This window comes from Ursus maritimus, unplaced genomic scaffold, assembly GCF_017311325.1.
Source record: "Ursus maritimus isolate PB19 unplaced genomic scaffold, ASM1731132v1 scaffold_1, whole genome shotgun sequence".
Taxonomy (NCBI): domain Eukaryota; kingdom Metazoa; phylum Chordata; class Mammalia; order Carnivora; family Ursidae; genus Ursus; species Ursus maritimus.
This window is the reverse complement of record NW_024423343.1, coordinates 87,876,268-87,890,030: the sequence shown is the minus strand read 5'-3', so window position 1 is coordinate 87,890,030 and position 13,763 is coordinate 87,876,268. Positions and strand designations below refer to the sequence as shown.

The 13,763-nt window shown below is 33.2% G+C and overlaps 1 protein-coding gene across 1 annotated transcript in view; it reads left to right on the top strand.

The window, feature by feature from the left end:
* The window catches only part of SPOPL (speckle type BTB/POZ protein like), a 65,239-nt gene that overhangs the window by 38,441 nt on the left and 13,035 nt on the right, over positions 1-13,763 (top strand). Inside the window, exons 2-8 of the mRNA XM_040645381.1 lie at positions 1,226-1,362; positions 1,550-1,671; positions 1,917-2,068; positions 3,949-4,076; positions 9,628-9,805; positions 9,886-9,941; positions 11,318-11,440. Of these exons, the coding sequence (XP_040501315.1) occupies positions 1,285-1,362; positions 1,550-1,671; positions 1,917-2,068; positions 3,949-4,076; positions 9,628-9,805; positions 9,886-9,941; positions 11,318-11,440 (837 nt within the window). The 5' untranslated portion in view covers positions 1,226-1,284. The remainder of the gene's footprint in view (positions 1-1,225; positions 1,363-1,549; positions 1,672-1,916; positions 2,069-3,948; positions 4,077-9,627; positions 9,806-9,885; positions 9,942-11,317; positions 11,441-13,763) is intronic.

The following is a 13,763-nucleotide window of genomic DNA, read 5'->3' as shown; positions in this document are numbered from 1 at the left end:
TTTATGTCCTCTTGGGTTTCGCTTTTCTTTTATAGACTTTACAAATTGCAAAGTATCATCCTTTAGTTACTAATGTCCTAGTGAGATTATGCTGAATTAATTGTGTCCACATGGATGTAGTATATGAGAACAGCTAACTAGGAGGAAATTTTATGATAAGGACATATCTGGTAGGGGGCACTCTAATAGAAACAAAATCTTCAACAGAGACCTGTTTATCTGAGATAGAGGTAGACTTCTGTGAAAATCTATGTAATTATTCATATAAAATACTGGTTGTTAGTTGCCACCCTTTGTTTTGACCAAAACTTTGGCAGATGAGTGACTAATATTTATAGTTTTCAGGACTGTTCTAACTTTGCAACCCTTTGGATTTTTGTGAATATATCAGAAGATAAAGGTGAATCGGATATTAGTTGACCTGGAATAACATGGATTTAAACTGTGCAGGTCCACTTACGTGCAGATTTTTTTTCAAATATAGTACAGTAAATGTATTTTCTCTATGGGTGGCTCATTTGGTTAAGTGGCTGCCTTCGGCTCATGTCATGATCCCAGGGTCCTGAAATCTGAGCCCCACATTGGGCTCCCTGCTCAGCGGAGAGCCTGCTTCTCCCTCTACCTCGGCCTGCCCCTCTGCCTACTTGTGATCTCTCTCTGTCTCTCTATCAAATAAATAAAATCTTAAAAAAAATTTTTTTTCTTTTCTCTAGCTTACATTATTATAAGAATATAGTATGTAACACATACAAAATATGTGTTGTTATCAGTAAGGCTTCTGGTCAACAGTAGGCTATTAGTAATTAAGTTTCTGGGGAGTCAGAAGTTATATATGGATTTTTTGACTATCTGAAGGTTCAGTGTGCTCCTAACCCCCACCTTTTTCAAGGCTCAATTGTAATTGTTGTCAGTAAGCTTCCATGTTATTTTGTGATTTTATCTCTATGCTCTTACTATTAAACTATGTTATTTTTTGGTTTGTGATATTTTGATAAGTATACCTTTATAAAATAATATCTAAGCATTAAGTTTGTTTAGATTTTAAGTGTTATATGTCACAAAGGGTTATGATTTTTTTAAATTATTGAAATAACAAAATCCTTTCATGTTCCTTCATAATCAAATTTGGGAAACAAATTGTTTTATGACTGTTTAAATACTTATTCCCCCTTGATTCAGTCAGTTAAACTTTTTGATCAGTAAATGAAACTTTTTTTCTTTTTAGTGAAGTATTCATCTGTGTGGCATATTGCATAAATCTTGGAAGACTGCAATAAAGTGGCAATGTCTCGGGAACCCAGCCCACCTCTCCCTGGAGATATGTCTACTGGTCCTATAGCAGAAAGCTGGTGTTATACACAGGTACATGCTGTTACAAAGGCCTTCCTTTATGTCACTTACAAATTTTATAGTATTTTGAGAATATCGTAAAGCGTTTTGTTAATAGTTATTCCAAGTGTTAGAAAAGTGGGTCATGGGATTTTTAATATAACGACAAGTTAAAAGCAATAAAGTCTTCATTGTAAAAATGGTTTTCTGAATCTCTTAGGTTAAAGTAGTAAAATTTTCCTACATGTGGACCATTAATAACTTCAGTTTTTGTCGAGAGGAAATGGGTGAAGTGTTAAAAAGTTCAACATTCTCATCTAGCCCCAGTGACAAAATGAAATGGTAAGATTTTTTGTTTTGAATTTTTTTTTTGTTATTATCTTCAGCTACTTTATAGTTTTGTTATTGTTTCTTAATGGATTATATTAGATTTATAATAAGTTCCTAATAGTATAGAGAATTATAAAGAACTGGAGATATTGATAGGAGTGCTATTTGTGATGTTTAACAACTAATTTCAGTATTGCCTCTCTTTTGAATGTTTTAAGTTTTATATTCCTCCATATGAGCCTGTTGTTTTATTTTAGGTGCCTGAGGGTAAATCCAAAGGGATTAGATGATGAAAGTAAAGACTACTTGTCCCTATATTTGCTTTTAGTCAGCTGCCCAAAAAGTGAAGTTCGAGCAAAATTCAAATTTTCCCTTCTAAACGCTAAAAGGGAAGAAACAAAAGCAATGGGTAAGTGATTTGGAGTAAAGAAGTCTCTGAGTAACTACATATTAACTTACGTACTTTTACCTAGAAAAGGATATTTTTTTTCCCCAATGAAATCTGCTTAACCTAAAACATGCAATGTGGCCATTGTTTAATTTAAATGTCAGTATGGAGTTATGGTTGTTTTAATAAATCTTAGACTTCCTAAGACATGTAAAATTTGTTAAAAATAATATTAAAATTTTACTTTTTCATGTCCTAAAACAGTATTTACTTGTCACTTAGAAAAATAGTTAGTTGCCTTTAGGGCAAGGTGCCTGGTTCAATTCCTGGCAAATATAACTGGTGTTCAGGAAATAGTTCTCCCTTGCTGTTTTTGCCAGATAATAAAATCTGAGGAACAATGTGAAGAGATTGAATGTTCTGGTATTCTGTCACTAGAATTTTTTTGGGCAGTGGACTGAACACTGACCAAAAGGAAATGAATTTTTCTTAGTCTCAGGAGCTATTAAATTCATTTCAAGCTTCACATATATAGCCAGCTGAAACCATGTGGCCTAGAGCTTCATAATAGTAGAGCATTGTAGGAAATGTACAGTGTGCATAGCAGGAAAATATATCATGAACTGCCACATTAAATTTTAAGTGATTTCTAGAAATGAATCACAGAGTCAAGTAACGTCATTACAAAAAAAAAAAAGTTCTTCCACATAAAAGTTTTAATAATATTTTTATTGCTGAAGCAATATAGAGTTTCGTATGTATTTTCCTCATATCTGACATTTATGGTAGTGGAGTGTCTTTGTTTAGGCTGCTGTAACAAAGTACCATAGACTGGGTTACTTATAAACAACAGACATTGGCTTCTCACAGATCTGAAGGCTGAAAGTCCAAGAGCAGAGTGCCATCAAGTTCTGATGAAGGCCCTCATCTGGGTTGTAGAGTGCTGACTTCTCAGTCTTCACATGGCTGATTGAGCTAGGGAGTCTCCCTTGTAAGAGCACTAATCACATTCATGAGGTCTCCACCCTCATGAACTCTTCTAATTCCAATCACTGACCTTTTAATACCATCATATTGGGGACTATGATCTCAACAGAAGAATTTTGAGGAGATACATTCAATCCATAATGTGAAGTCTTTCAATTAGATTTGTTACTGGTTTTTCACCTCCAGTTAATACTTTGTATAACAGATTGTGAATACTTTCTGTTGAGGATCTTGTTTATTTTATTATACACAGTTCTACAGTATGCTAGGCATTTGAAACATTCACTTCAGACATTGTCTTTTACAAATTATACTAAAACCATCTTTTAGACTTTTATGAAAGTTGTTTTTAGAGGTGAGGGGATTTACCTCCAAAGATCTAGGAGTGATAAGAGACTTTATTTAGTTTTTTTTTTTTTTTTTTAACCAGTTGATGGATTTTTCTCTAGTTCAGTAAAACTTAAATTAGTGTGATAGATGCCCCAGGAAAGTTAAAAGGATGCCTCTGTTGACTTAGAGCATCCATTTTTAGAGGGAGAATAAGAAATGAGGGGTATGTTTCTAATCAGGTTCTGCCCGGGAAAAGTATGCCTACACTGTATTTTGTTCCTCTGTTATTCAAGGGCCTGCATTGTTACTGAGATATCTTCCTTCTCCAGGAGGTTTGATATGGCTTTTCTCCTTAGAGATCCAGAAATCTGAAAGTGAGCTAGCTCATTGGTGGCCAGAATTTGAATAGTGCTATGAAACAGTCTTGTCCTGTGTGATGTAACTCTTAAGACATTTCATTTATGAACACATATATCTATAATTTTTATAATGTATTGGCCAAGTTTTATTTTTGCACATTCGTTTAACGGTGTTATCAATGAGATGATTTTTTAAATTTAAACTTCTATTCTATTTTCCATCAGAAAGCCAAAGAGCGTATCGATTTGTACAAGGGAAAGACTGGGGTTTTAAAAAATTCATTCGAAGGGATTTTTTGCTTGATGAAGCTAATGGTCTTTTACCAGACGACAAGCTTACATTATTTTGTGAGGTGGGTATATTTTTTATTTCAAGGAACTCCAAAGTTATATTTCATGATAAAGCAACAATGTAAAGTAGAACAATATTGGGTATACTTCTTTTTTTTAATTGGGTATACTTTTAAAATTAAGTAATTGGTGTAATCAATTAGGTTTCGTTTTTAAATGTTTTACCACTAAGACTAGATTGTTTTAGAAATCAATATAGTAAGTAGCCCATCCTGAAAAGTATCTGTCATGTCTATAACTGTAAATTATATATGGTAGTTATACTACCACATACTAAATACTTCTTCCTCCAGGGAAGACTATGGATGTGTATCTCTTTATATGAAAATTTGTATCTTCTTCATTCTGAATAATTCTAACATAGTTGTTCATTATTTTTTGTCATATTCAGATTGACCGTATTAAACATGATTAGTAGTGTATCAGTTTGAATACATACTGAAATATGTACATACCTACATAATGAAAGTGCCTGAGAAGATTGGGAAGCTTTTTGTTTATTCATACAGTTGGCTTCATTTAATTGAATAGATGTTAGCATTATAAGAAATAGCATCCCAGATTTTTAAGATTTGCCCTTGTCTGTTCACAAACTTGTGAGGTATATTTATTTGTATAAAATGTCATAGTTTAACAGTTGTAAGTAACGATTTGTCTTAATTTGAGTGTAATAATTTACACTTATGATTTGTCTTAATTTGAGGCTGGAATTTTTTGTCATTGTTAACATTACATGGTTTTTTATCTGTACAAATTGTTGAGATTCCTCTTTGTAGGGAGTTCAAGGATTATATTATGTTACCAATACAGTTCATAGAGAGTATACATCAGTAACATAGGTTTGTCAAAATGTTTAAGGTAGTTGATAATTTTCATAGGAAAACTAATTGAAAGGTTATGATCCAAGTAAACTCAATGTTAAATATACTTCAGTAAGTTATTATAGACCAGTGAGTGTCTTGGAAGCATGGTAACTTACTTTAACTGCTACTAAATTAGCTTTAATCTCTTTGTAGAAAATATGTAGAATTTCTTGGCAACATTATAAACTAATTGTATGTTTTTATGCTGTGTCAGAAAAATAATTGAAATGTGACTCTAGAGACTACATAATGCAAGTATAGCACATCTTATTTTCACTTAGACAAGTTAAATGAGCTGTAGGATGAATTCGTTATGAATATAATTATTTGGTTGGTAAAGCGCGTACCACAAGTGCCTTCTGCAGAGTTTATCATTAAATAATTTCTAAAACAAATACTAAAGCATTTGTTGCCAATAGACATATATTCAGAGTAGTATTTTAAATAAATACAGGTTATATTATTTAAAAATTTTAGCATCCTTAATGTAGACTCTTCCAGAACTTTAGCAGTTATCTTAAATTCCAACATGTTAATTGTTTTAAATCTTATAATTTTGAATTTAAAGGACCTTAAGAAGCTATGTAATCCAGTTTCAAAAATTTACTGCAGTTAAAATTAACGTCTTTATGCAAATAAACTCTTTAAGAAAATAATTTCTTTTTTTTTTAGAATTAAAATAGTGTTTACAGATATTTTCATAAGCATATTATATTGGAACCTAGTCAACCAAGAAATTCAGAATGAAGGCTGAAATTAAAATCTTTTTTCGAAAGCATACTTTTGAAGTATGTTTTTTATCCACATGCTAGTGACCTCCTAAAAATATAACTCACCGTGACTTACATTTAAGTTGACATTGATCAGATTCAGCTTTGGATACTTGTAATATGTACCTTTTTACTGATGTAGAGACTTATACCCTGGGCACTGTATTTAGCATTGGTGGGCAAAAAGTACTTTGAACAAACATTCCTTATGCCCTCCACCATTTCTTCCATACCTCTCATTGATGCCCTTCCTTCTACAGCACCTCCAGCACTGCTTGCAGAAGAGGAGGAAGCATTGCACTGCCCTACCTAAAGAACTGCCTCCTCCCCCTCCCCTGCAAGTGGTGCTGTAGACAGGTAAGGCAGTTTGGTGCTACCCTTTTTCTGCAAGACCTAACTTCATCTTGCAAGTTCCATACTACGAATCAAGTAGCCAGAGGTAGATATTTCTAGCAGTGTAAAGAGCTCTGCCCCTCCTCTGCCTCCCAAAGTGATGCAGAAGACAGGACTTGAGGAATACGTTTGAAAAATAGAAAACTGTTCAGATTAGTTCATCTTTTTAAATCCAACAGATTTTAAATAATCCCGTAATCTATAGACCCGGTACTATTCCATGATTGCCGAAGATGATGCATATACAGATAGAATATATGTATGTATTAAGTTTTTCATAAAGTTAATTCATTTAGAAGGATACACTGTTTTCCCATCCTATTTTTTTGTTGCTATCACTTCTGTTTTAAAATACTTGTGATAATGGATGCAAGTTAGGTTTTATTCTTTAAAAAGCTCTTTTATGGCAAAATGAAAAGTTGACAACACTGTTTCTGTCACCCTAGAAGGATCCCTATCTAAGATAGTCAAAAAGTGTAATTTCACAGTTTTAGAATTTGTACATGTTCATCATTAGTCTAAATTATAGTCTCACAATTGAGGTTCTGCTTTGCAGCATTTGTCAATTTTGAGTATTGTAACTTTGCCTTTTTATTTTGTAAAAACAGCAGTTTAACCATAGGAAGGAATCTCAGACTTTTTTCTGAATTTTTTACTCTAGGTTCCATTCAGTAAGAATGTTCATTACCTGTATTTGAATATGTCCTAGAGAAAACTAAAATTTTACCAATTTCTTAATTATAAGTATCAAAATAATCAGATTTTGTTCCGTATTGTTAATTAGATCATTAATTTTTGCTGCATAATTAGTCCCTTGAATATATCTTGAAGTATGAAATGTTAATTAAGTCTTAGTTAAAATTTGTGGTCGCCATGATAATACTATGTAGATGTGTATGTTAATAATACAACTTCATCTGAGTTATGATTACATATACAAGATAAAAATATAACATTATCAATATCTACACCTGATAAAAATGCCTTTTTTTTTTAATTGTTTAACTTCTTCTGTCACCTGATTTTGGCCAAATTTTTACATTTAATATATTGTTTTAAGTTAGGATAATAGACAATAAATAGAATTTTAAAAATCCTTTCCTAAATTAAATATGTTGTCACATTTTTATGACTTGACTGCATAATTTATGCAAGTTATTGAACTGATCCACTTCCTACTGTCTAGAAATTTTTAAGAGCAGTGCTTGATAGGAAGAAATAAATGTCTATGTGATAAAAAAGTGGTCTTTAACTAAACCCTGAGTATCAACATCAGCATTTCTAAAGTATCATTAAGCTATAATGGTGATGTAACAGGGTAATCAGGTAAGGATTAATGAAGTTTTTTTTCTTTTTTGTAGTCATTTTAGAAACAATTTGGATAATTAAAAAATTAATAAGAATAGAGAACCTTTATTGCTGGATTTATTTTTTTATTTATGTACACAATGTCTTGACTCCTGTATTTAGAAAATCATCTCAGTATTGCTGCAATAAATCCTTTTTGAACCATAGTTGCATTAAAGTAGTACTACTGATCTTAAAAGATATCCAAAGAAGTATTTGTGTAGTACAAAGAAAGAATTGTAAAAAAAAAAAAAAAAAGGGAATCTGAGAATTGTAGGTCTAGTTTTCCTTTGATATTGATTGCCAGTGTGACTGACACATTAGTTACCTTCTTCAATCTTCCTTTGAAATCTTTTTATAAAATAAGGTAATTGGATTAGATGATTTCTATGATACATATGATTCCAAATAGTTAAGAATACAAGTTGGAAAAACAAAGTAGCTAATAAAAATATCCTTGGAAAAATAAAGTTTTTCTTTAGACGTATCCATTCATTCCCATGTGATACAAGTTTATATACATCAGAATGAAGGAGAACTTCCTGAGATTTAATATTCTTCAGATATTTTATACTGGACCATTATTATACATTCTGTGTTAGCATGGTTGTACTTTGGTCCAATGTATCCATTTCCAATTTTCATTTTCTACATATTTTACTATATTGGTATATGTCCTTTTTTATGCCTACTTTTATTTAATAAAAGCCTTATCAGGGGCGCCCAGGTGACTCAGTCAATTAAGCCTCTGCCTTCAGCTCAGGTCATGATCCTTGGGTCCTGGGATCAAGTCCCGCATTGGACTCGCTGCTCAGGGGGAAGTCTGCTTCTCCCTCTCCCTCTGTTGCTCTCTGTCTCATTCTCTGTTTTAAAAAACAAAGCCTTATGAAATGTTTTTCAATGAATACAGTTATTGCTGCATAACAAATGACCACAAAACTTAGAAGCTTAAAACAGTATATAACTAATATATAGTACTATTGGTTCATTTACTGTGAAATATTTGCTTTACTAATTTAGTAGTATTTTTTTCCATTTAGTAAACGTAATATGAAATTTCTAATATTAGTAACATACTTTTTCTTGAAAGTGGTGCACAAAACTCAGTGGTGTTTTAAGATGTTATTTAGTATATAGACATCTTCAATGAGAGAAAATTTAATTCATATTAAATTGAAATCTTTATAAAAGCAGTGTTTTAATCATACTCTTTTTAAGAAATGAGAGCAGTTATTTTTTTTTTAAGATTTTATTTATTTATTTTAAAGAGAGAGAAAGCACAAGTAGGCAGAGCGGAAGGCAGAGGGAGAGGGAGAAGCAGGCTCTCCTCTGAGCAGGGAGCCCCACGTGGGGTTCAATCCCAGGATGCTGGGATCACGACCTGACCCGAAGGCAGCTGCTTAACCAACTGAGCTACCCAGGCGCCCCAATCATACTAACTTATTTATTATTTCATAGATAAGCAAAAGGTTTACAAATTGAACTAAATTGAATTTGTATTATTCTTACTATTGACTATTATAAAAGATTTCCATGAATTTTAATGAGTGCAGTTGCTTTTGTGAGAAATCTTGTACTTTACAGTTTAAATCAATATTACTAGATTTTTAAATCAATTTTACTAGAGTCAAAACATGTAGGAATTATACTTAAAATACTTCCCAAATTACATATCATAGACTATAGTTTTATAACCTTTTTTAATACTATAAAAAGTCTTTATGAGTGTGATGCCATTTCTATTACATATGTAGTAAACTTTAAATGTTGATAGGTCTTTGGTGTGAGAAAATAAAAATTAAAGAAATTTCTTCCTTCACCTCACAAAAATGTCTCCTGCTTGTTTCAGTTTGACATCATCTTATGACTTTTATTTTCCTGAGAAATAGGTTTTGTGATTACTTTAATAACCAAGCATTCCAACCAATCGATAAGCCATTTATTTACATAAAATGTCACTTGAAAATGATCTAGTTTGTTTCTGATTTTTTTGTATATTCTCTCCTTTAAATTGTATCCTTAAATTTAGTTCCCAAGTATTAGAATTTTTGATCAGGAGTACTTTGAATTATCCAAATGATTTTAATGATAAGAAATTTAAGTGTAGACTTAATAACTAATTACTGATACTAATTTATAAAAATACTAAAGTGTTTTTCTTGCTGTCCTTTTTTTATTAGGTGAGTGTGGTCCAAGATTCGGTAAATATATCAGGACATACTAATACAAATACCTTGAAGGTGCCTGAATGTCGACTAGCAGAAGATTTAGGTAATCTCTGGGAAAACACAAGATTTACAGATTGCAGTTTTTTTGTGAGAGGACAAGAATTTAAAGCTCATAAATCTGTACTTGCAGGTACTTTCAACTTTTGGGTAATATTGTACATTTTTTCCATAAATCTGTGCATTAAATAATGATGCTTAATCTTGTTACAGCTCGATCCCCAGTTTTTAATGCAATGTTTGAACATGAAATGGAAGAAAGCAAAAAGGTAAACATGGTTTAAAGGCTAATATTTAATTTGTACTAATGTAGAATAGTGAAATGTATATTTTGAAAGTTAACGGTGCATGTTCTCATTGTTACATTATGATTTTAGAAATAGAAGGATAGGAAAAAAATAGGGAAAAAATGTGTTCTGTAGTAGAACAACAGATGGAGCCTAATGTGGGTGAATATTCCAAATAATAGCTATTTTGATGTCCATCTGGTGGCAAAATAAGTGGGTAGTTGTTATCCAAAAAGGTGGTTCTGGTCCATAGCTGTTTGAGAGTTCTGTGGTTAAGGTGTTTATTCCTCTTTTCTAGACTATGCGTTGATTTTGCCTACATTCTTTTTACCACTAAAGAAGATACTTATTAGATTTTAAAAACTGACGTAAATTACATCCATGTTATTATATATTTACTGTAATCGATATATTACCTCTTTGGTTTTCCCAAATGTTTCTCCTTCACCTGTCATCTTGAAATGTAGTCAGATTAAAGATCAGAGATTGGTTCTTTGCTGGGAGCCTTCATGCTCTAATTGGATAACTCGAAAGTTTATTTATGTGGCTCTCCTTCATTCTTTCTGTAGAACTAAAGACTGCAGCAAATAGCTGCTTTCTTTCCTTGGATTGTTGTCCTGCCAGGTACTATGATTAGCCTTCTGTTCACTTCCACATAAGGAGACGGGAGTAATGTCAAATGTTATTGTCAGCAAAGGGTCAGAAAAATTTGGTATTGTTTAGTGTTAGATGTTTAGCTTCATTGATCCCTTGAGAGAAACCAAATACAAAGATGTAGGAGTAAAAAAAGAATTACTGCTCATTGGATTTGAGTGTGTTCTGAGCAAAGAGATAATATGCCAGTAGATAGTATGGCATGTCATTTTTGCAAAAAGGAGCATTCCAAGGTAGTAAGCTATGGAATTATTTGAAATACCTGACCCTACTTTTGCTTAAAGCTGGGAATAGCACCATTGGTTATGGGGTCTTAGGCATTGTACTCTGACCTTGGAATTCAACAAAGAAAAAGTTTAATAGCTGTCTTCTTCTAAGATATAGGTTAAAAACTGAACACATGTATTTTGTTTGGCCTAAAGGCTTTCGGGGTTTTTTGTTTGTTTGTTTGTTTTTACTTTTTTTAACTGAGGTTTTATATACCTACGTGGTAGTGCTTGACTGGGTATACTTCTGTTAAACTTCCTGCTTCACTTGGCCTGCTTAGCTTACCAAAGATTTATTTACCTCCATTTTAAAGTAGAGTTTAAAATAGAGCACTTGGGTGCAAATTTAGTTAAATTATTAGCAGAGTTTCACTTTGGTTCATTTGTGCATATGAATGTTCTTTGAGTATAACTATTTTATGTTGTTTTCAATATCAGAATCGAGTGGAAATAAATGATGTAGACCCTGAGGTTTTTAAAGAAATGATGAGATTCATTTACACAGGGAAAGCACCAAACCTTGACAAAATGGCTGACAACTTGTTGGCAGCTGCAGACAAAGTAAGTAATTAGGTCTTAAAAATCTGAAAAATCTCCTCAAGCTTGTTGTATCCAGAAAGCTATCAAATGAAAACCCCAAATAACTTAAAATATTGAAGAATTAATTTATACTATTTATAGATGGCTCTTGAGGATATTATGAAATAGCATAGTGGAGATACTATGAAAAGAGATTTTTTTTAATCAATAAGGCATAAAAATATCTTGAACCAGTTAGAATATATAAATAAAATAATAATAAAAAAGAAAATACTGGATTTTTTCCTAACTTAATTCCCTGTATTCAGAGATTGATTTTTTAACATAATAGCACAGAAAGAGAAAAAATGTTAATATTATAATGTTCTTTTATAATGGTGATTTAAAGCCCACAGCTGATATCATTCTCAGTGGGGAAAAGCTGAGAGCTTTTCCCTTAAGATCGGGAACATGAAAAGGATGCCCACTCTCACCACTGTTGTTCAACATAGTACTAGAAGTCCTAGCATCAGCAATCAGAAAAACACAAAGAAATAAGAGGTATTCAGATTGGCAGAGAAGAAGTCAAACTCTCTGTTTTCACAGATGACATGATACTTTATGTGGAAAAACCAAGAGACTCCACGCCCAAATTACTAGAACTCGTACAGCAATTCAGTTATGTGGCAGGATACAAAATCAATGCACAGAAATCAGTTGCTTTTACTATACACTAACAATGTAACTGTAGAAAGAGAAATTAGAGAATCGATTCCATTTAGAATAGCACCAAAAACCGCAAGATACCTTGGAATAAACCCAGCCCAAGAGGTAAAGAATCTATACTCTAGAAACTACAGAACACTTACGAAAGACATTGAATAAGACACAGTAAGATGGAAAAACATTCCATGCTCGTGGATTGGAAGAATAAACATTGTTAAAATGTCTGTGCTGCCCAGAGCGATCCATAATTTCAATGCCATCCCAATCAAAATACCAGTGGCGTTTTTCAAAGAGCTAGAACAATCTATCCTAAAATTTGTATGGAACCAGAAAAGACCCCGAATCGCCAAGGAAAATGTTGAAAAAGAAAAACAAAGCTGGGAGCATCACATTGCCTGATTTCAAGCTATCTTACAAAGCTGTGATCACCAAGACAGCATGGTGCTGTCACAAAAACAGACACATAGATCAGTGGAACAGAATAGAGAGCTCAGATATGGACCCTCAGTTCTATGGTCAACTAATCTTTGACAAAGCAGGAAAAAATACCCAGTGAAAAAAGTCTGTTCAATAAATGGTGCTGGGAAAATTGGACATCTATGTACAGAAGAATGAAACTCGGCCGTTCTCTTATACCATACACAAAGATAAACTCTAAATGGATGAAAGACCTTAGTGTGAGGAATCCAAAATCCTAGAGGAGAACATGGGCAGTAATCTCTTCGATATCGGCCATAGCAACTGCTTTCAAGACATGTCCCCAAAAGCAAGGGAAACAAAAGCAAAAATGAACTTTAGGGGCTTCGTTAAGCTAAAAAGTTTCTGAACAGCAAAGGAAACAGTCAACAAAACCAAGAGGCAACCCATGGAATGGGAGAAGATATTTGCAAATGACATTACAAATAAAGGGCTGGTATCCAAGATCTATAAAGAACTTCTCAAACTCACACCCAAAAAAAAACACATAATCAAGTCAAAAAATGGGCAGAAAACATGAAGAGACACTTCTCCAAAAAAGACATACGAATGGCTAACAGACACATGAAAAAATGTTCAACATCATTAGCCATCAGAGAAATTTAGATTAAAATCACATTGAGGGGCGCCTGGGTGGCTCAGTTGTTGAGCGTCTGCCTTCGGCTCAGGGCGTGATCCTGGCATTCTGGGATCAAGCCCAACATCAGGCTCCTCTGCTGGGAGCCTGCTTCTTCCTCTCCCACGCCCCTGCTTGTGTTCTCTCTCTCTCAGGCTTTCTCTCTGTCAAATAAATAAATAAAATCTTAAAAAAAAAAAAAAAAAAACAAACCCACATTGAGATACCACCTTACACCAGTTAGGATGGCAAAGATTAATAAGGCAGGAAACAGCGAATGTTGGAGAGGATGTGGAGAAGGGGAACCCTCTTACACTGTTGGTGGGAATGCAAGGTGTTATAGCCACTTTGGAAAACAGTATGGAAGTTCCGCAAAAAGTTAAAAATAGAGCTACCCTATGACCCAGCAATTGGGGTAAGTGTTTACCCCAAAGATACAGATGTAGTGAAAAGAAGGGGCACGTGCATCCCAATGTTAATAGCAGCAATGTTCACAAAAGCCAGACTGTGGAAGGAGCCGAGATGCCCTTCAGACAAATGGATAAA